The sequence below is a fragment of the Cygnus atratus genome, chromosome 7, assembly GCF_013377495.2.
Source record: "Cygnus atratus isolate AKBS03 ecotype Queensland, Australia chromosome 7, CAtr_DNAZoo_HiC_assembly, whole genome shotgun sequence".
NCBI lineage: Eukaryota > Metazoa > Chordata > Aves > Anseriformes > Anatidae > Cygnus > Cygnus atratus.
The window spans coordinates 19,364,688-19,388,180 of NC_066368.1; the positions used below are offsets into that span (position 1 = coordinate 19,364,688).

At 39.4% G+C, this 23,493-nt stretch overlaps 1 protein-coding gene across 1 annotated transcript in view; it reads left to right on the forward strand.

Moving 5' to 3' along the window:
- Positions 1-23,493, forward strand: part of FRMPD2 (FERM and PDZ domain containing 2) — a 53,007-nt gene that overhangs the window by 29,300 nt on the left and 214 nt on the right. Inside the window, exons 22-39 of the mRNA XM_050711973.1 lie at positions 125-229; positions 1,562-1,655; positions 2,156-2,241; positions 2,512-2,659; positions 3,729-3,943; positions 5,286-5,384; positions 6,544-6,908; positions 9,713-10,007; positions 10,943-11,101; positions 11,744-11,918; positions 12,818-13,028; positions 14,116-14,153; positions 15,820-15,906; positions 16,350-16,453; positions 17,915-18,076; positions 18,875-19,046; positions 21,084-21,166; positions 22,914-22,999. Coding sequence (XP_050567930.1) covers positions 125-229; positions 1,562-1,655; positions 2,156-2,241; positions 2,512-2,659; positions 3,729-3,943; positions 5,286-5,384; positions 6,544-6,908; positions 9,713-10,007; positions 10,943-11,101; positions 11,744-11,918; positions 12,818-13,028; positions 14,116-14,153; positions 15,820-15,906; positions 16,350-16,453; positions 17,915-18,076; positions 18,875-19,046; positions 21,084-21,166; positions 22,914-22,999 — 2,684 coding nt within the window. The remainder of the gene's footprint in view (positions 1-124; positions 230-1,561; positions 1,656-2,155; positions 2,242-2,511; positions 2,660-3,728; positions 3,944-5,285; positions 5,385-6,543; positions 6,909-9,712; positions 10,008-10,942; positions 11,102-11,743; positions 11,919-12,817; positions 13,029-14,115; positions 14,154-15,819; positions 15,907-16,349; positions 16,454-17,914; positions 18,077-18,874; positions 19,047-21,083; positions 21,167-22,913; positions 23,000-23,493) is intronic.

Consider the following 23,493-nt stretch of genomic DNA (forward strand, 5'->3'; position numbering starts at 1 on the left):
TGACAGCATGATCAAAACCTTTATATCTTCTGGAAACCCATTCTCTTTTTATTTTATTTATTTATTTATTTATTTATTTTCCTGAGATGCAGTAATCTCATTAGTGTTTATTTTTTTGAGACAGGAAGCTGATTCTTCACACTTACCACATCCAGCTGAAACCATCTCCAATGAAATCTATACCGTGGAGCTTGTTAAAGAAGATGGGACTTTTGGAATCAGTGTGACTGCAAGTGTTACTGTTAATCTTTCAGTGTGTCCTTCAAACTGTCACTTAACCAAGAAACATGTAGGGAAGTGTATTCATGTGCAGCAAAGGTAGAAGATAGGTCGATAAAGAAAAACTGGTAGCATGGCACATTTCAAACCTAAGTATCCAACTGAGTGACAGAGAAAGGATATAGTACTGGCTCGGATCATTCCCCTGTTCTTGCCCACAGAATCTGTGAAAGACATGTCCTGGCATAAAGCATGTGGTGGTACAAGTCCTCTTCATCCTTGTTCAATTTGCGAACGAGACCTACCTCTGAAAGCAGAGTTCCGTCAGGGAGGGATACAGCTAAAGCCTCTAGAAAATGCAGCGATGCCAAGCATTCCCCAGATCATGACTGGTTTTCCTCTGGGGCTCCTGGAACTTGAAGTCTGTGTCTATGCAAGCAGGTCACACAGGACCATGGTACAGGCTCAAGCAGTGCCCACTGCTTAATTGTTGACACATTCCCAATAGGGCTTTGGCCTGTGCAGGGGATAGGACCAGCCAAAAGCAGTCATCCAATGCTGCGGGGATGAAAATTGAGTTGCATGCACTCAAGACAAGCCATGCTTCTTACTCTAAAGGCCAGAGAAAGGACCCTGGTCAATTTTATTTCCAAATGTACAAAAATACAGTTCTCCATATATTCAGAAGAGCAGAGAAGGCAACAGGGAAAACTTTATGCTCCACATTTGAAAAACTTATTCTTTGTTCTGGCTATCAAGATTGAATTTACTCCTCCAGGCTGAGGTGTGTTGATAATCCTCACTGAAATGGAGCGGGAAGCAACAGCCATTTCATTGCTTGTAGTAGAAATGGAGAGCTGCTTCGTCATCTGAAATTAGCCAAAGGATGTAGCTGGACACAATATGATTCTTAGCTTAATATGGAATTCCTCTGGCTGCACAATGTCAGGTCCAAGCTTTATATATTGTCTGAAAGGCCAATAGCTGCTGAATATATATTGCAAAGTTTGGAAGCTGCGCTAGAGACTGACTGAAAGATGCAACCAGATCTTTACATTAGCACAGGAAAAAGAAATCTGAACATTTAATAAATGTTTTTATATAGCCATATAGAAACGCATTGCACTTTCCTGAGAAAATAAGGCACAATTACTGCCTAGAGAAGTACATTACAACTAAAGGGAACATCGGAGTAACATACTCTTTCTCTTTTCCTATATATTTTAAAGTGAAATTTCTGAAGCAGTTTCTTTGCAATGCATACATAAGTTGCTTAAGTTGCTTTGATTTTTATCAAGTGAAGAACATGTGAAGACTCAATCTGTGCATGTATGTTTTGCAGGGTGGAATTAACACTAGTGTACCTCTTGGTGGGATATATGTGAAGTCAATCATTCCCAGGGGACCGGCAGATAAGGACGGACAAATAAAGATAGGTAACAAGTCTGGCAATAAAAGTCTGGGCTGCAGAATTTGACATTTGTGTGGAATACTTGCTACATGATAATGAAACATGTTTGGGATTGAAGGTCATACAGCTACAAAACATATGCAGTCCCTCATTCCTCAGCTTTCCACTGTAGTTTATATGTCGATATTCCACTGAAAAAACAGGATTCTCATACCAACACAGCTTCCCTCTGTAGCTGCACACCAGGGCACTGACTCTCAGACACCTACTTTCTGTGTTGCTGTGATAAACAGATGCTATCACTGCATTAGTTTCCAGAATACCCTGGAAACTGGTGTGTTTTAAGCATTAGTTATAGAATACTATGAAACAAACAGTATTGCTTTCAAGCAAAGTAACATGATTTGAAACATGTAAGTATGAAGAAATAATGCAACATGGGTAGCCTCAAGTTTTATGTCCAATTTGTATCATCAAAGCAATCTGACATCCCTCCCCCCCTTATTTTATATTTTATTTCCTCAGGTGATCGTCTGCTGGAAGTAGATGGAATCAGCCTCTGTGGCCTCACGCACAAGCAGGCTGTGGAAAACCTTAAGAAATCTGGCCAGGTTTGTGTAACAGCAGAGCAAAATGAGTTGACCAGTCATACAACCTAGTCTAGTGGGAGGTGTCCCTGCCCACGGCAGAGGGTTTGGAATTAGGTGGGCTTTAAGGTCCCTTTCAACCCAAACCATTCTGCGATTCTATGATTCTGTAAACTGTACTTACTATGAAACACAGCAGCAAAGCGGGGCCAAAAGAAACTTTTTCTTTCCCTGCCCTGAGACTGTGGGTTCACTGCATACTGTGTAAATGGGAACTGTCCATCATTTTTTCAGATTGCCAAGCTGGTTCTAGAAAGGGGACACCACCCACCGGCAGAGCCATGCCTGAGTGCTAATGACAGAAAGGAAGACCAATGTGCAGTTGTTTCTGTAGCAACATCCTTCACAGACGGTACCAAGGACTACTGCTTTTTGACAGATGGTGAGAGAGAACAAAGGAACTCAGGGTGACTTTCTCTGGCTACTTATGATGCGCAAGAAAGGAACGAACAAAAATAATTCTATGAAATTTCTGTGGGTTGGGAGAAAAACTGCACACCAAGCAAAAAAATGTGTAGCATTAAAAACACTATCAAAAATGTTTCTGAAAAAAAAAATCTGATATGCTTAGAGCTACAGTTGCTACATATAGTTGAATTTATCCTAGGCATAGGTACTGTATCTCTCAGCCTTCATGAGGTGGGGCTGGCAGGGGGCATCCCCGTCTTTACTCACAGCACTCTTGGGCAGGAAGGAGCTGTGCCGATGTCACTAGTCTGCTACTCAAAGGCAGCTCGGCTGGCACTCCTGCTGACGCTGTGTCAGTGACGAAGCTAGGGTGAGCTGCTGCCCCACAGCCAGGACTGGAGACTGCCATCACTTCTTTTCTTGAAAGCAGAAGATTCAGAGATCATTTTCATCGAGTTTATCCAACAAATAGATTCCCCCTCTTGCTGTGAAGCTGTCCCATAACCACCAAGTCTGCACTGTACTCTCCCATGGGACAGTTGTTTCTCTACACTGTCCCAAGGAGAATGGGGTTCAACTGCAAGTATGGTATTTGGGAGATGGCTGGTCTCTTGATCTTGTCTCGAAAGGACAGTAGCTCTGATTCTAGATTATGCTGGTTTGTGCAGCACCTGAATTAACATCAGACAGCTACAGAATAGTAAGACCTACCCAACATTTACAGAAGAATGTCAGAAAAGGATAATATTTGAAACTTTTGGTCTTGGTACAAATGGCTTCTTCCTTTGTAGGCTTGTACCACATGGCATAAAGCCTGTGAACACACGGTAGAACAGTGACCAGTTTTTACCAGTCTGCCCATCTGAATTCTAGGGATCATGCAAATTAAAGGAACACTAAAATCATCTTCTGTCATTAGTATCAGTAGATCTATCTCTGCAGAACACAGGGAAAAGGTCTGTAGAGAACATAATAGATACCAGTTCCTTACGGGGTACATATGCCACTAAGCCTACTCTTTGTTCAATCCCTCCTTTGAACAGACAATATATTTGAAGTCAATTTGACAAAGAATTCTGGAGGCCTTGGCTTTAGTGTTCTGCAAATGGCAGGAGATGGTTGTGAACACCTCGGAGGAGCTATTGTCAGGATCAAAAGACTGTTTCCAGGGCAGCCAGCTGAAGAGAATGGAGAAATTGAAGTTGGAGACATCATTTTAGCTGTGAATGGGACACCTACTCAAGGACTCTTGTATCAGGTACCAGGCACTACTAGCATGTTACCCACTGGGCCTCCTGGCGGGTAACATACTAATAAAGACAATGGGATGAAACTGCATTTAAACTTAATTATCACCAGAGGGGGTCAGTACTTGCATATAATGACTTTGATTTATATGCAGGAGTCTTCTCTAGAATTCTTATGGAGAATTCCCTTCGTAACAGAATTGTTACAAATAACTTTCCACTCCTGACACCCAAAATGTATTGTTAGATGAACAACAGTTGTTAATTAGTTGGAATCTTTGTTGCTTCCATGCATAATTGAAACATTTTTCCCCATGGTCATTTGTGTTTCATAACATGCTAAATACCATGCCCCAGATTCTAATCTCCACCAGGTGAGGTAAGTCTAGGGCAAGTTTGTTGTTGTTGTTGTTTTAATTTTATTTTTTATTTTTTGGGGGGCCTGGAATGAGCAATTATATAGTGTTATGAAATTAAATAGTAATAAAGGACTACATGCAAATTTATTTTTTTCCCTTGTAATCTTTTCACCTTATGAAAATTCCTGATAGCGAGTGCTCTATATAAATATACATTGAATAGGCATGATTGGTTATGAACAGAAATTATGAGAATATCACACAATTTTCCTACTGATGTCATTTGTATTATGAAATGGCTAAGGCAGAAGACAAGGTGTGGTAAATCCTCAGGGAGGTTGTAATTGTACTTCATATTTTTCTTTTGGCTTGGAGAAGTCTGTCCTTTGTCAGTACCATCTTGCTCGCTGGTGTACAGTCTTTTTACTCAGTTTCTGCAGAGGAGCAGGACTCCCTCTCCCCTGCCCCCCCTCCCTTCCCCCCATTCTCCCCCGATGAAGTATTTCAAATCCCATTATAGTTGAAAGCCAGATGCTACTGGACAGATGTTATTCTGAGGAAGGGCTTTGGGAAAATCTTCCATTGGTTACTCAGTGTGGCAGTCTATGGAGCTATACTGATAAAATTGACAGATCTGTCACATGTGTCCCTGTCACACGCAGTTTGAATGCATTTGTCTGAAAATCCTGATTTTCTTCAAGAACAGGGGAAGGTTAATTTAAACCTATGTGTCTGTTGGTGGAACAACAATTTGTAAACAGAAGAGACTTGAATTTAGATACACATTCACATAAATAATATGGCCCACTTACACATGATAATCATAGAGTAGAAAAATAACTGGCCTCCAGACACTTCTGAGAGGCACAAATACTAGGAATTTGGCAGTCACAATAAAAATTATCCCCCATCCCAGTTGGTAAAAACACATGTACTATAGACTGGGAAAAAAACGTATTTCATAAGAAATCTAATATTCCTTCTTCCTGCTTAGGATGTCCTGCACTTGTTGAGAGGAGCTCCACCAGAAGTCACACTACTTCTCTGCAGACCACCAAAAGGTGTTCTTCCAGAAATAGAGCAGAGTGTCCTGGTAAGACAAAGACTCTGTCTGTGAACTTGCTTCTGTAAACCTGGAAAAACACTACTACATTTTCTATCTAGCCTCGAATAAAGCAACCTTCCCTTTTCTCCAAGGCACTCTTTTCCATTCCTTTCCCTTCCCCTATGCAACATACCCTCTACAGTTTATCTGCAACCAAAATAGAAATCTGACAGATCTGAAACATGTTTATCCCAGTGCAACAACTTTTGAGTTGCAGTACTGTCAATGAAGTGAAATATCACATACCCAAGGAGATCTTCTAGCTAGTGTTGCTTCTAAAAATGTTCTACTAGATGTTCAGCCAGAAACTGCAGATATTCCCAACTGCAGCTGTTATAATCTGTGGGTTTCAATTATATTACTCCCCAAAGTGGGAGGAAACTAAAGAGCTTTTCCTCTTAACAAACTTAACTAAGTGAAATCACATTTCCAACCAGTTATTCAGTTTCTTATTAATGGTTAGCAGAATCAGCAGAAAAAAAACCAACCAAACAAACAAAAAAAAAAAACAGTCGAGGCTGCAGTAGAGGGTAAGGCTAGTATTCATGCCTTTTGAATACAATTCATGGACAGATGCACAAGTACTCCTATCATGAGCATGCATTTGCATTATTCTTGCTCCATGCAGAATGGCCTCATGGTTACTGTAATGCTAGAAGGATTTGTAAGTGATGTCCATGGACAGACAGAAATGACTGTCAGAACTGTCTCAGAAAACAAACCTGCTCCTCTTACTCTCCTACAAGATGCTATTTAGTTGGTCTGACCAATTACTTTAGTCCCTTGCATACGAGTCAAATCTGGAAGCCACTTCTACATACTGAAGAGAATGCAGACTAAAGTTCAGGCATGATATGAAAAGAAATAAAGTGAGGTCTCCGCTAGCAAATGATTCATTGGGAAAAGGAACTTGTGTAGTAGCTCCCTGACTGGAATTCCTCAACAATGTAGAAGACAGGCATAAAGACAAAACAGTTATTTAGTGAATAAGTACCTCCCTCCATTTTTTACCCCCTTCCAGTCATCATCCGGTATTTCCACATTAAGATGCTTATCAATAATTCCTCTTTAAATTCTTCTTTGGTTCTTAAAGGAAAGACGATGGGAGAAAAAAAGAGTTATAATAACCTTTTTGTTATTTTGATAGACTCCAGCACCATCTCCAGTTAAGGAGTTTGTGGCAGAGATGCCTGGCAGTCCAGAGGTAGGAAATAGTTTGGACCGGTCTACCAGTGATGGAGGTAGCACCTCTCCAGACCTCGAAGATTGTTTGGATTCTCCAGTGGCAGCAGATTTCAGTGAGCCTCCAGAAGAAGACAGCTCAACTTACGAAGAGCAAGAAGCAGAATCTCAAGATAAGCCCATACAGAGACTTATGCCTCCTAGGGAAAGTTCTTATAAGGACCTTTGGAAATATCATCAAGAAGCTGCCAATTCTGAAGTGTTCCACTCCCTGGAGGAAGAAGTGAAGCAGAACTGCTACTCACCATGTGAACTTGGATGTGCTGAAAGGTAAGGAATACTGAAATCTCCTCTGCAGCCTTTCCTTTGGCTCTTAAGATTTCCGAAGTGAATTGCTTAGCATTAAATATGGGGGGCGCTCTACTTCTAGTCACTGCTGATTACTGAAAATTTTGTTTTACCATCTTATTCTGACAATCCTAATCTGCTGTCTGATTACTCTCAATTTACTAGAATTCTGCATAAATCCTCATTGCAAGACAGTTGAGTGCTGCACTACTGTAATCATTTATGCTGTTCAGCTAAAGCTGGCTGCATTTGGAAATGAGTAAAAAGACCCTTATTGACTTAAATAGGAACGAAAGACTTTCTTATTTATTGTATGATCTTTCAACTTCAATTTTCTCAGAGCTGACTTAAGTAGGCACCAAACATTTCTTACTGTGTAATCTTTTAATTTCAAATTTTTCCAGAGGAAACTAAACAAACAAACAAACAAAAAAACACTCAGAAGACAAACTGTGATCAAGGAGCAAAACATTATTTTCCAGTCTTCGGGAGCCAATAGAAGCCCTGACAAGTTATACAATAAAATACAGTCCAAACAGACTCAAGCCTCCTTTTACACTCTTTTGGATATACCCGACACTGGCACACGGCACACAGAAGATTATCCATTCCATTTTAAACATCTTTCCCAGTGCAAAATAACATAAATTAGCAGAACAGAAAAGATTGGTGGAAAGATAAGTTAAATGTCTATCAGAGACCTTTAACTTACAGATTTGTTAATTTTCTCTAGAAACTCATTTCCAGTTTTCAGGCAGTCACTCGAATCTTTTCATTACTTTTGACATTCATCAAGCACAGAACCAGGTAATCACAGATTCCAGTCACTGGGGAGCCACAAGTCTAGGTGACTGCAAGTCTGGTGGGACCATAACTGCAATTCATACTTTTAGCTCTTCTCTCACGAGAGAAGAAACTTCATTCACACTTATGAGTGAAGCTCCTGCTTGCATATATGCTTCTCTACTTCCAAGATTAAAACCAGCTGAAATGTGTCTGTAGCAAACATGCTTGCCAAGAGATACAGTATCATCAAAACTAAAGTTCTTGGGGGAAAATATCAATTGCAAGAAAAATCATGGATTCTTCCCAAGAAGGAAGTTCTGAAATAAATGTTTTTGTTTGGTATATTCTCAGTATCGTTTAGTTTCAGCTTGTGCATTTTCAAAAGACAGCTAGAGCAGCTTAAGAAGATATGCAACTGAAATAGTATTTTACATGTAATCTCAGTTTAAATGATCCTTCCAGCTAACTATTTATATGTACATATACATACATATATGTACATACATACAATAACATAAAAGGCATTAATGAAAGGATTCCCCTTTCTTTTCTTTAGATTAAAACATTTCATTGCTTAAAACATTTCATGCTAATGTAGAAGTCTTCTGATACAAATTCTAAGAAGTTTACTGCTCAGAATTACATATCGGAAATTCCTGTGACTCTTCTCATTGCCAACAAAAATAACCTTTGAAAAAATTACTTTGAAAAACTTCACCCCATAGTTTTCCCCTAGGCAGTCCATGTGGAGGGGTCCCCCAGACACCAAAGGCTAAGTCTAGCATGTCAGTGGACCTTGTATATGGGCCTGCAGGACCAAGTCTCATGTATTTCCCATGGTGACACAGAGAGGGGCTAGAAGCTGTGCTGTGACTAGGCCACTGCTGGCTCATTGCCTTTAGCCTGCGTAGCTCTGCCAAACACCTTTTGTACCCGTGAAGGTCAATCAGCACTTCACTGGCAGGCGTCAGTTTCTGTGACACTCTCACTGAGCAAGGTCCATTGGACTTAATCTTTTATTTCCTTTAACCTAAAGAAAGGACCAGACCACATTTGTTGTTACCCTTAAATATTTATTTTAATTATCCCTATCTTCTTTCACAGTATTGTAGCGCCTGTTTTTCAGCTATTATAGCACACAGACTGCCAGCTTCATTCTCAGCTTTGCTGTGCTACTGGAGATGCCCAACTCCTCATTTCCTCCCTATAGAGATATAAGTTAACAGGCTAGATTGCTTCCTTGACTAAGTGCATACAGCATGAGCCTGCAGCTCTTCCTTATTTCAGCCAATGTTTCAGAAATACCATTGGAGGTTATTAGCTATATCCATCCAAAAAGTGTCTTTCACTACTGCTTTATATTTTCCTTCTGACTATAGACAACTTTTGAAACAAGAACTTAACATTGAGGATATTCTGTCATTTCATGCAAGATGTGCACCATAAGAATAAACGTAAACTTCAAAAGAGAACTCAGGACTTCTATTTTTAGGAAGAGACAGGAATCATTTATGTTTCATTTTCATGATCTGGGCTTCAATTACCAAGGAAAGAACTGCAGCAGCCATGAATGTGGCTGACAGTTACTTTTCAAGAAGGAAAAATGCACATATGAAAATTGTAATAGCTTTGCAATGGGCACACCACTTACTAGATAAGTTAATTAAATTGTTTATGGCAGATGAAAGAATTAATGGTCTAGGAACTGTCCAACTATTCTTTTCAAGAAACAACAAAAGTACTAACTAATGCTTTAGAGAAGAAAGTGTGTAAGATTTTTCAGACTTTAAGGTATTTAATCTTTTAACTAGCTTCGTAAAATGACTGATTACTTTCTCTTTATATTAATACTAGGAGGACCCAGACAGCAATTTAATACTATAACAAATACGCCAGTTAAAATTAAAATAGGGTAGAGTATAAGCAGTAGACTTTTCAGTGGCCAAGTAATAAAGTATATGGAGGAAAATCCCAGCACTGCAATCTTTTTTATTTTCCAGCCCTGTATTTAATAAGGGTGATGATGACCTGTCGAACAGAATCTGTATGCCTGAAATTCTCTCTCTAACCCCTATTGATGAAGAGCATCTCGCCATCAGCTCAACATCTGTGACCTCACTTTCACGTGGAGGAAGCTCTGAGACACTCTCCGCAGCCTTGGCGACACCACAACCACGTGTTTGTGGCCCTTTCTCCTCATCCCTGCCTGCTAGAGAGACACATGGCAGTGACAATGAATGGGAAGACATGGAGGAACCAGAGGAAGAGAAGGACAAAAAGGAGGATTGCACTAGGGTACGTGATAGGCACTGGAGTATTAAGAGGCAGGCCATGGCTAGGGAAAGGACAGCTTTAACAATTTACCATTCTTAAAAACATTATTTTTAACACATTACCTATGCTATTTCTACATGGCTTTGCTCACTTTCCACCAATGTCCAAAATCTTCAAATAAAGCAGACCTCCCTGTATACCCAGCTCTTTACCATTTCCTTAAAGGCGATTTCCTTCCCCTTGCCATATTACTGTTTCTTTAACTTACCATCACTGTGCAGTATTATTCCCAGTATACAAAGGCCTAAGACCCCTCCTGTTCTCTTGTAACACCTAAAATTAATTGGAATCAGCTACTTCGCTGTTTTTTGTGTGTGTGTGTTTCAAACCCATGAGCAAAATCACGTTGTTACAATGCTAGTACTGCAATGTCCTGATAAGAAACTATGATCCCTGTACTAATTACTATTCAAAATACAGGGCTCAGTCCTGCCAAAAGCTGAACATCTTGCATTCCTGCTGACACTAATGAGCTCTGAATTGCTACTAATTTGAGAGCAGTGAGGACAAAATTTAGGTCCAGCCATTTCCTTCAGTGGGAAAGCAATAGCAGTAACAGCAGCCACCTCTGAAACCTACTATTGTAATGCTTGTCAGTTCAGAGGCCTCCATGCCTTTCTTTATACATTTTAAATGCCCAGAATCCAGTCCCGGATCGCCTTCTGTGCCTTATTGGGCCTTATCAATCAGTCACCATGAAGCTCCACTAGATAGATATAAAGAAGTAAAATTAATTCTGGAACACTGCAGTGACAGATCAGAGTAATCTTTATGTATGCTGCTTATTTATATCACCTGAGCATCTGATTCCTATTTGCATATAAAACATAAATGCAAGATGTTAATGAAGCAACTAAAAAGCCTGCATCAAACATATCTCCTGCTTGTTTTAATAGGAAATGGAGGTCTTTGTGACTTTGACAAGGTCGGAGAACAACGGTTATGGATTCTCAGTGGTTCTTAACAAAGTGGACAACTGTCTGTATGTTGATGAAATCTTGCATGAACCTGCCCTGTCTGATGGAAGGCTGAGAAGGGGAGACAGAATCATTATGGTACAGTAACCCTTTGAATTTAAACAGAGGAGAAAGTATTTGCAGATCAATGTCATTTAACTTCAGCATTTCTCATTTTGTAGGGTCTAGCTAATCACATATTTATGCATGCAAGTGCAAATGAATCATATAATAAATATAATTCTGCTGACTTCAGTAGGATAAACTTCAGACTGAATAGATTGTACGACCAGGCAAAAAACAACAATCATCTAGCAGTAATGCAATACAACTGAGACGCTAAATGACTTCCTAAGTGATATAAACTGCATTAATGTAGTAAGAAAGGTGGCATGCAAAGGATACAGGAATTATATCCTTTGTAGTGTTTGAACAAAATGTGTTTTAAGGTTCATCTTCAATTTGTTTCATTAGACTTGTCTTCCTTGCTTTTTGCTACAAGACCTCAAGTTTCAGAAAAAGAAGCTATTTTTACGAAAACTGTACATTCAGAAAAACAAAAGTTAAAAAAAATCTTACTGCAATTTTAACTGTTACATTCACAGGCATTAAGTGACACAGCAAAGCAACAATATGAGAGTGAACTCTAATTTAAGTTCATACGCAATATTTGGGGTGGAGGGAGAAGTATAATGATGGTCAGTGAGATCTTTGACATCACTATAATGGTTTGTCATTTAGGTGAATGGAATCAATGTCACATCTTTACCATGCAATGAAGCTCTGACTTTACTGCACAACTCTCCTCCTGATCTGCACCTTGTGGTTGGCCGTGCTGGCAGCGATCCGTGTCCTGCTCTTAGGCCAGATGACATTCCTGAAATTACTCTCACAAAAGGTGCCAACGGACAGCTAGGTGTGTAGTAAATACTACGAATGCTATTTTAGACAGGAATTACAGCAGTGGTATGATAATCATAAGCAATGGTGGTATTGGATCAATATGATCCTGGGTGACCTTGACACCTTTATGCTCTCCTCCATCAACATGACTGTGGGATGGAGAACTTTATTTTGGGCAGGGCCTTAAAGGGAAGATAAATATCTGTTATTAGACCAACTAAGCTGTTGGAAGAATTATCTTTGTGTTATCACCTTATCAGCTGAAGTTTCTGCCAGATCTGCAGTCACATATTTTTATGTTATTGATACACAGAGAAACACTAGAAGCTGTTTGTAGTAATGCAGTAATGATAAATATCTATTGCTGGGTAGACCCAGGAAATAGTATAGCTATATTTGCTCAGATACAGCATCCTGTTCCCAGTTCAGAAACTAGCTTGTTTGGAAATTGCTTGAATATCATTGCACAACACTGTTCTGTACCACATAGGTATCTCCTCAGTTGTCCTGTGTCTCCATTCCCTGTTTGAAAAAGAGGATTGATATCACACCCTCCATCACTCTAAAGATTGCAAGGCAGTTACACAGACTGGTAATGACGGAGTTACTGCTATGCCACACAGTCTTATTCAAATGGATATTCAACATCAGGTGAAATAAAGCACTATGGAATAGCTGAAGTGTACAGATGGACAATAGCATTTCATTTTTTTCAATGCTTTTTATTTTTTTGTTTAGCACCAAATTGCATTTCATCCTCCCTCTCTCACTGGGGCAAGACTGCTGTTTATAATGTTGGTGCTTTGTTCAGCCTATTTTTCAATACCACATCTATTCCTTCAGGCTTCACCTCACTGACAGTGAAATTGAAAACATGCTGTCACAAAAGATGTTTTGTCTGCATTGTTCTAGGCTTGAAGCTGACAGGAGGAGCTGGAAGCAAGTTACAAGGTATTTATGTGCTAGAGATAGTGCCTGGCTCCCCTGCCAGTGTGGAAGGCAGTCTGCAGCCACAAGATCAGATTCTGTACATCTGTGGGCTGTGGACTGAGGGCATCAGCCTGGATGATGCAGTGAGAGTGTGTGAAGCTGCCACCCAGAATGTCCAAATCAAAGCGACAAGGTAAATCTGAGCCGACATGCAAAATCTGAACGTACTCAATCTCGGTCCTAATGTTAAAGGAGGTTTCTAAATTTTATATCAACAAGTCAAACAATAAAACCAAGACAAACAACAGGAAGAATGCTGTAGCTCAGAGGTCTGAAGTTGTAACCTGATGCACAACATCAGTAAGATATCTTAACTCCTTCTAATTATAGTTAACATAGAATGATGTGAGCATAGGTAAACTCACACAACACGAATTGTAACTCTTCAGACTTGATCATTCAAACACCAGTGTGAATCCTTTAACTACCTCTGATGGGAAACTCTGAGTTATTTCCAACAGCCAAACATTTTAGAAAGGTATTAAAAATCCAGCGTTTAGTCTGCAGCATGTAAAAAAAAAAAAATCATCCCAGGGTTGATGAATAACCTGCAGTAAAGAATTTCCCTCAATGGGTCTTGACTGCGCTTTAGATGCTTTGCGTTCTGCAGTCTGACAGAGGCACAGGATACAGAAATAGCCTCTGAAGATCTTACAGTCAAATAGTCATTCACATACTTCGGGGTTACTAAGTTAGATAACTAGATTCAGCAATAGTGTCTGTCACAGCAATCTTAAAGTAGTTCAAACATTTATCAGGGTTTTATTAACTGGCACTGTGCTAGCAGGTAAAGAAACTCCAGCCACATTATATTTATTGCTGTATAAGCAGCTAGTAGGCAACACACACTGATCTTAAGAATCTGCAGTCTAAGGAAATAAACAGAAAAAGGGGAAAGGAAATTACAAGTGATCACTCCCACTTCAGAGGGGAACTGAAGCTGATTCAAAATATACCACAAAGCAGTTTTGTACTGGGACAGATGGTGTAACGTGTTCTTTCTTTTCTAAACCCATTTAATTAAAATGTTTTGTTGTTGTTAAAGGCTGTCTAATATTTCATATATTGATATAAATGCTCTTTAGGAAAACACCATTAAGAATAACAAATCATAGAACTGTAATTTAGACAACTTACTTTTTCAGAAATAGTTTTCATATGTGCTTTTACAAAGCATGCAGCTCTTAATGGCTCACATATTTCACTTTTTCTGCCTCCAGAAATGGCAAGCCAGTGGTTCCTATAGAGCAAGAAAATAGTAAGTAAGGCTAATATTTGGGGGGTTGAATTTAACATTTGCTTCTGATTTTGGAAATAAACATAAGGCATTGACTCATTGCATTAAACATTTATTAATAGATTGTAACTTGGCATTCAGCATTTTCATTAACGTATTAAGGGTCTGAAGAAAAACTGACAGCTCTTTACAGACAGAAATAAAACACAGAGTTCTCTGTAAAAAATATTCTTCTATTTTCATCCCTGTTTGCATAGTCAGTTTCTATTTTTTTAATTTGTTATTATTTAGTGGGAATTTTGTGTTCATATTTCAACATCTGTTTTGATGAAAACTATTCTCCATGTGGTTTTCCAGTGGTTTTGAGCTACTCTTTAATATGATGCCATGACTTAATTTTCTTAGACCAACTTTTTAAACCGGTATCTATAATAATAAATGCTCCTTTAATATAGGAGCATTCCTATCAGGGAACTATGTTTATTACCATAACTGACACACTACTTCAGTGACCATCTGCACTACAGAGGCTTGACCAGAACTGCTCTAGCAGTAGAAGGAATCTTAGCAAGCAGAGGCTGCAGCAGCACAGTCAGGGGGAGGGACACCTACCACGCCTATGTTGTGTCTGTTCCAAGGCAAGCTAGCTACAGATCTACTACTCTAAGACAACTATCCATGTGTATGTTTTTACAACATGAAGTAGCTAATTTTACTTCCTAAAGAACAAGCTTCTTTGAATTTACTGCAAGCGATGGGAAAAGCTAAGTGTACTCTCAGTTTCTGCAGTACAACTAAAGTAAGGTAAACACACATCGTGGTAGGGCCTTGGTTACACATCTGTGCTCAGTAAGTTTTGCAGGCTCCATGGGATTTCTCAAGACACTTTCAAAAATAAGTTACCAGCTATGATCCCTCTCTCATGAAGATAATATTTACCGTACAGTGGTACAGTTCTCTGCCTCTATTATAAAATAAGGTTCTTCCCTTTTGTAAAGGGCTTTAGGAATCTATAATAATTTGTTGTTTGGTGTTCCGTTTGCTATCATCTCTGATAGATTTAATCTATAAATCTGTAATAGTTTGCTAACAAGGAAGCAAGCCTTCATTTTATATATTCTCTTACAAAAATACATATTAAAATTTCAAATGAAACAGGGAACATTTTTTAAGAAACAAAACAACAACCAACAACAAAACGCATACTTTTCTATAATTTATACCTTCAGAGCACTTTGTGGAAGACAAGTAAGATTACCAATATATGGTGAAGTGAAACTCAAAGGGTGGGGGGTGGTGGCGGTGAGGGCAGGGTGGAAGTCAAGAAACGCACGCTGGCTTCTTGCATTGCCAGCTCTGTGGACACAAAGATGCCCTGCTTCTTCTTCTGCCTGATCACTGCCACAGGTCTGGAATGACTCATTCGGATCTCCAGTTTTTGTTACAATTTTAAATATAGCAATAAATGAGATGTAATATTCCTGCAGTTCATGAAAGAATTATTTACATCACTGCACAACTTGGCAGACTTAATCATGCAATAATAAGTGTCTCATGCTGCCTCATACAGCATCAATACTGGATATTGATGCTTTGTTTCACAATCTAAGCACAGAGTTTACATTCCCTTGGATATATGAAGCTGAGCGGGAGGTCTGTCTGAACAAACCTACATGTATGTTTTTAGGGCCACCTGCTGAGACAGAAAAAGCCAATATTTCTCTCTCAAATGAAAACCTGAGCTCTCAAGAACAGCAACTACCACATCAACACGGTAAGGAACTTGATTTTTCAGGGTTTGTAAAATTTCGAGTCCTCTCTTAAAAATAAATAAATAAATAAATAAATAAATTGGTAGATGGTATTGGAAGTACCTGGGAATGATTAATTCATAGTAAACACAACTGCATCCCTCAGAGTATCAGCAAATGTGTATACATTGCCTGTTGTCCAGCTGGTGTCTCTGACCCTGTAATGTGCAGCTTTTAAAGCTTGTTTTGGAAACTACTCTCTGGGAGGCCAAGGGTCTACAGGGATGACATGCAGAAGGCTCGCTTCAGGAGCATAACAGACCAAGCAACACGCATAAGCCCACAGGAATTTTTTTTATTTCACACATCGAATATGAAATGCTTTATTATGTCTCTAACTATTATGATTTTGAGTGCTATACTACAGAACATTTCACCAGTAAAAACTGTTGCTGGTTTTTCACAGAGGAACATCTGAAGGAAACAAACTGTGGTACTCAGCAAAGCACTCCCGACCCTCCAGAATGCAAGGCAAGTGACAATTTTATCAAGTGCAAGGTGGTCCATCAAGTAAAGTGAGCTATATTGAGATTTTTTTTCAATAGTGGTATTTAATGTATTTACTTCATCTCCGGTTTCTTTGAAAATGTGAACAGACTGCATTTGGAGAATGTACTGTGAAGTGGTGAATTGCCTCAGCATGCACCGACCAGCGTGCGCTCAGCACTGTCTGGGGTCAGACCCTTCTCTTGCTGTTTTTCCAGAGTATAACATCACTACTTTAACAGCTTGGCAATAAAAGCAAGACTCATACGATGTAGCCCCTCTATTAGGTCTTCATAATACTCTTACTAGCTTACAGGATTAATCCCTAACTTAGAAAGAAAGTACCACAGGAAAGAGAGATGCCACAGCATGGGATTCTGGGCAAAACAAGTGTAATTGTAATCGGGAAGTGTTTTCCACAGCAATGTCAAAACAATCCTTGAAACCTGAGATTAATGTTTCAGTCTGAAATTCTAAACTTGAAAAGAGAGTAAAATTACTCCAAACCTTTAGAGTATTATGCACTATTGACGAAAAACAGACTGGTTTGAATTTACAACTAGTAAGAGTAATGGTATTTCTGAAATGATAAATCCCTAAACTACACGGGAGCAGGAGGAGGATGAATTTCCATGCAAAGCATACAATACTTCAAAAGACTTACAAGTGCAAACATTGCTCAAGTTTGTGCAATGTGGAAAATAATATTACTTGGAATTGAAATTGCCCACTTTGGGACTGATATTTCATGGGACTAGATTTACTCTTTTTCTCTTGGCTGTGGTTTGCAAGAAAGGGCTGCCTCTTGTTAAAGTTAGACCTCCAACCTGGCAGAAAAATTAGAACAATTTTCTTACTTTTGATTAAGTCCTCATTATTACTGCTTCTTCCACACCATTTAATCCACGATAGTTTGTCTGTTCAACTCACTACAATAATTTCTGAGGTTGATATGTTCACCATTGGAACCAGTCATGATGCAAGTCATAAACATTTCTAGGTTGCTGCTCTTTCTGACATAATGCTTGACCCTAAAAAGGCAGCTGATTGTAAAAGTGAATGAAGTGCTAAAGCCAAACAGACAGGTATGTTGGGGCTGCAAGGTTAAGATTTTCATTATGGAACAATAAAGGAATGGAGTACATACTGAGTTACTGTCATGCTGGAGATAAAAGGGACTGGTCTGTCAATGAAGGCAACGTATTTGATATATTACAGAAGGATTACGTAAGTGCACACCACCTTGCTCTTGTACTCTCCAGCTATTATTAAAAATACTTGTGGAAATAAGTATGTACTATTTTCATTTTGCTACATACATGTAACTGCTATGTTAATCACTGGAAGTTCCTTCAAGGGAAGGAGGTATCCCCCAGTTTACATCAGCCAGTACGGACTGTAAAGCACAATAGAATTACTTCACATTAAAAATGCAAATAAAACAGAACCCTGAATAAACTCCAACTGTGTTCTTTTGTATTGTAGGATTTAGTTATTAAGATTGAATTGGAAAAAGCAGAAAATGGAAGCCTAGGATTTGCACTGGTAGGCGGCAGAAATGGCAGGGCTATCCTAATAAAAGCCATCAGCCCAGACAGCATTGCAGATCTGGATGGGAGGCTGCAAGTCGGTGACATCTTACTTAAGGTAAGACTTGTTCTTCATCATTTTGGCCTATTTTTTTTCTCAAGTTACTCTATAAAGAGCATCCTCTTCAGCATAAAAATTGCTCAGACTAGAAACCTGAAGTTGCCTGGCACAGCAAGAGGTGGAAGATGGTGTCGCTGGACTCCTGGGGGTCAGAAGGCTGCTCTGGGCCCCCCACCCTCACTGACCAGTTCAGCTGGTGTGGACCTGGGCCCCTCTACAGTGAGAAGGGGGCTGCTGGGCCCTGTGAGGACTGCACATGAAGAGGCCAGAAAACAGGAGTGAACTGACCAAGCGTGCCCATAACAGCTAGCCAGGAGACGGGAAGGAACCTGGCATCGCTGCCAGTATCAAGACAAGCAGAAAGCACTGGAATTAGGGCTTTTGAACTTGTTGTCCTAACAACCTCTTAGCAACCAAACTTCTTTTTTTTTTTTTTTTTTAACTCCAAATTCACTTTTCTTCCTTCTCCAAGAGGGAAGAAAGCTTTTTAAACTTTTTAAATTTTTTTTGCTTTTCTATTTTTCATTACCTTCCTTCTCCCTCTTCCATGTGAGGAGTAGGAGAAGTGATGCCCTCTCAGTGCCCTGAAAGAGAGGCAGACTACACTTCTGGAGTGTGCTGCTAGCAGTCATGCTATAAAGAAGCAGAGAGGGGAAGATCAAGCAAGTCACTAAAATAGGAGGGAGAGAGAAGACGTGAGATGCAGGGAAGATACATAAAGCGTGCACAATGATGGATTATATGTTAAAAAAGCTTTCTGTTACAGGAATCTTATTTTATCATTGTATTTTTTAGGTGAATGACACTTTAGTGTCTGGTCTACCACGCCAAACTGTTATAGATTTGCTGCGCAAGGCTCGAGGCACTGTTCAACTCACTGTTTGCCGAAGCATGGCTTCACGTGCGGCTTATGCAGGCAACCAGAGCAATAATGTACCTTCCCCTCCAAACACAAAAGCAGAGCCCAGTAAGTAGCTTCATCCACTCATTACATATTAACAGTGGGATTATGTGGTGCCTAGACTCAGTTTTCCCATTAGCTAAACAATTTAATATTATTAACTTTACAGTTACTTCTGATTCGTAGCTGTAGACACAGACAAGTTCTTTGCCCTGATTTGCAGCTCTGGCTAGGCTATCCAAGACACAGGACCACAGGGAAGGAATGCCCAAGACCCTCAGAGATATTTTAACTCAGCTTATGCTTTTAAGTCATGATGGTTCCTGGTGTCTGCTGATTTTAGCCAGCTTTATACAAGCCACAGAGAGAACAGGAGCCAATTAGTGACCCAGCTGCTAAAATCTATTTCCCACGAATTTCACATCCTAGCAGTCCTACCTCATCTCTCAGAAGCACAACAGCTTCTGTCTAGCAGGCAACTCCTCTTCCTTCTGTACTTGCTCACGTTCAAACTCAGAAACCTCTGCTCCCAGGCTGGTTGCTGTTAGTTTGAGCACCCGCACACCTGCATGCAGCAGTACTTAGGGAGCTGATTAACTCTGAGGGAAGAAACCTCTGTTGCAGGCTCTGCTCTGCTGAGTACAAGAATTAAAATACTAATTACAGCTGGGAGTGGAAGCACGGGTATACTATTACCAATAGATTACGGGTTTCTATTCCTGAACTTTCAATTTCTTTGAATATTGAAATGTTTCCTACAAGGTGGAGAAGCTTCAATAGGATGAATATAGAATTCCACCTTAAAATACCTTCTAGCCTGGTGGTTAGAAATTGAAGGCTTTGTTTCAAATCTTCCCATGTAAGAAGAAGATTGCTATCTGCTTTCTCCCAGGCAGACTAAGGAGAGATATACAGTAGATTCTGGATTTTGGACATGTTTCACAGCAAACATTTATGCATCTTGTCAACTTTACTGATGCAAACTTACCTCCACAGGTATTTTAGGCAACTCCGCTCTCAGGGAGCAGATGCCTGTATGGTTCAAGGATCTCGATTCTTGAATTTCAGTATCTGACTACAAGAATGAACCTAGTTCTCTTCAACTTCTAGCCTGTGCCATTAGCTCTGGACAGTCATTCACTTACTGGAAGCTTCTCTGTGTGACTCAAGAGCAAAGCTTTCCAAAAGAAGAGTTGTACTAACAAGGGTGGGAAGGGGTGCCAGGTGGATCATCAGGCAGAGCTGGGGAGAAGGAGCTGTGAGTCCTTAGCAGCTGAGGACTCTGGGACAGCCACAGTGGGACTGTCAAAAGAGGCACCTTGATGAATCTGAAGTAAATAAAGAGAGTGGATTATTTAAAGTTTCCTTTTTCTTTCCCAGCACTTCAGAATTCAACAATCAACCTGTATTATACAACTAGTGCTTTAAAGCATCTTTCCATAAGGATGAGAGAACTGTGCTTGACACAGGCCTGGAAGCATGATGTTCACTGTCCCATCTCAGTTCTAGTTTAATTTTGAGGGTAAATGATGCAAACGTAGGATGGACATGAAGGTATAAAAAGGATAATTAAAGCTCTAGCCCTATCAAGGGCTGTAGAAGCATTACCATTCATTTCACTAAGACTTAGCTTTTCTCTGGCTGTGCAACTTCAAGGAACTAGCCATGGGGATGCTTATTTGGGTCTCACATGACATTTGTAAATTACACAGTTGCTGTGAAGTTTAAACTCTTTTCCTGGACCAGTAAAACCCAACGGTACTATAGAAGCATTGGCAACATATCACATCTATGGCATATGTCCCTTAGCACTGCAAAGGAATGGAATAGGTTTGACTCCGTTACAGGGTTTTTGTAACTTCTACTGATACAGAGGTCTACTGCAGTGCATCTTCTGGCCATATGAATTATGCTGGCTCCTTCGGCAGCGATATATGGCATTTGTGCTGTTTTGCCCCTGGATATTTTTTGCCAGTTTCTGGCGCTGTATCTCAGTGCCTATTTCAAGACCAAAAGTACTCTGGTGTAGATGGCACTGAAGAAACTGATTTACATTTTCACACTTCACAGGCATTTTACTTTAATTTTGTTTTCTGTATTTAGATGACAACAGTTCTGAGAGAAGCCTAGGAGCACAGTCTGTTTTCACTTTCAAGGAAGAAGAATCCAGCCAGATGTGCAGCAAGGTAAAATCTGAATCCGGCTTTTAGAAGTTACCGGGCAACGTACTCATATGTTTGTTGACAAAATGGGTTTGGTGTGATGCAGGCAAGAACTACACCTCAGAGAGGTGGTGAAGGAAGGTTGCATAAGCAAGTCTCATTCTGATACTTCATAATATTGGAATAAATGATTTATTAATTTTACCTTTTTTCTGTATTTTAAAATAAATATAAATTGAAAGATTGTTATTCAACTGTATTTTGACTAATATTTGTAAGCCCAAGGCCCCAAACTTCTTCAAACATGGTCTTGCTTTTGAATCTTAGTAAGTCCTGCAAAACAATCTACTTCAAATTTTACAGCATCTATCACTTTTAAGTTTTACAACTGTAAAAACTCCCCTCAGGAAATATGATAAATATAGGTCTTTTTATTCTCCAGAGGAAAACAAACAAACAAACAAGCAAGCATCCAAATCTTGCCTCAACCAATATAATCAAAGTATATAGTTAAGTCTATCTAGCTCAGGACAGCACATGCCTAACTTTAAGCATATGCTAAACTTTTTTGCTGAGTTGGTTCCATTAGTTCCATTCTTCACTATTTCCAGCTTGTCTTTAGCTGTCTCCTATGAATAGAAATAATCTATGCTTTACTTTATAGAGCACAGCTGCCATCTACTCCAAAGATTTAGCTTAGAAAATGACAAGCTACTGGAAAAAATATACAAAAAAACCAGCAGCAGTAAAATACTTTTCCTTAGCAAAAAAGAAAACTGAAATCCATATTGTGTTCTCCAGTCTGGGTAGTCAGTAGATGCAGAAACTGGGTAAATGAATTCATGATTAAGTATGCAGCCATGAATTCCCATATTCTAATGGAGAAATACAAGCATAAAAGCAAAAGATTAAATAAATTAAAAAAAAAAAAGTGGCAGATACTGTTAAGATTCTGTGGGGTATTCAGTAGTCAATACTACGTAACATGCTAGGGTGGTTTCTGAGTGCATCTGGAATACTAATCAGGGAAAGAAGATGAAGAAGCACCACTGTGAATTAAAATTTAAATAATTCTGTCAAGTGTTACAGCTGAGAAGGAGCCACTTCCACATACTAAAGACAGATGTCCTGCATCATTATCTAAATGCAGGACCCAGTTGTCATTCTCTAGGACTGAAAAACAGCCACCAGTACTATTGCTTCTACTCCATCTGGAGGGCAATCAAGGGTCTGCCTTCTCAGTTGAGTGCTTCTTCTGTAGAGCAGCTGCACCCTGCTCCTAACAGCTGGCCTCGTTGTGTCTGAGATAAAAAGGGAAATTATTACCAGCCATTCTAACTCAAACACTGGTGCTTTCTACTGCCAAGAGCTGGGAGGTGAGGAGCAGAGTGTGACTCACAACTCCTGTGATCATGTTTTCTTTATGAGATCAGAGAGGATATAATTAACACAAACCTTTTCAAAGTTTAGCTGTGTATGCTAGGTTGTAGAGGTGTCTGAAGACAGCATTGTTATGAAGCTCAAAAATATAAAAAGCTGATGTGACTTTTTATTCTGAGTAGATACTTTAATGCTAAGTCAAAGTTGTATAGACTTTGTTTTTTCCTAAAAGTAGAAACTACTTTACTTTCCCTTTCCTTCTTGAGTAAAGGATACATTTTTGTCAGATCTGTGAAAAAATGTTGATGAAAGTCACTGACTACATTCTTGATGTTTCTGTGTATTGATTTATTTTTTTTTTTTATAGCTATTTCTGATTTTATATTTACAGGGTCCAGAAAGCACGCACGGTTTCCCTCTGCAAGGTCAATTGGATGGACAAGACTATCAGGATATCATCAGTAACACTTCAGACAGGTAAGTCTTTCAAACAGAGTAACATTACTAAAATAAAAATCATGGATAGCTTACTCTTCTATTTTCAAACCTGTCTGGATATGGTATACAAATATATTCATGTTCCAAATAATATAAATACAGTTCTATTGAAATGCAGCTCCATCTGCAGTAGGAGTGGCTAAACAGCTTCTACACAGCTACTAGGAGAAATGAAATGGAAGCTTCTAGGTGTAGCTGAAGCTCATGCAGATACGCCTTTGGTAGGAGGAGGTGAGCACGGGGAAGTGCTACTGTGTTGGTGTGGGCAGGGGTTTACTGAGTTTTCCCAGCAGGTCCTGCAGCCTGGTGTAGACCCTGTGCTAGTATGGCTGTAGTGATGCAGATATTGAACTTCAGACGTTTGAGAATCAAGAGAACTTGAGGGTATTACTCCTAAGAAAATATATCGATACATAGTACAAGAAGAGAAGAATTTTACTTCAGCTGTATAGTAGAATGGGAAATCAAAGAAT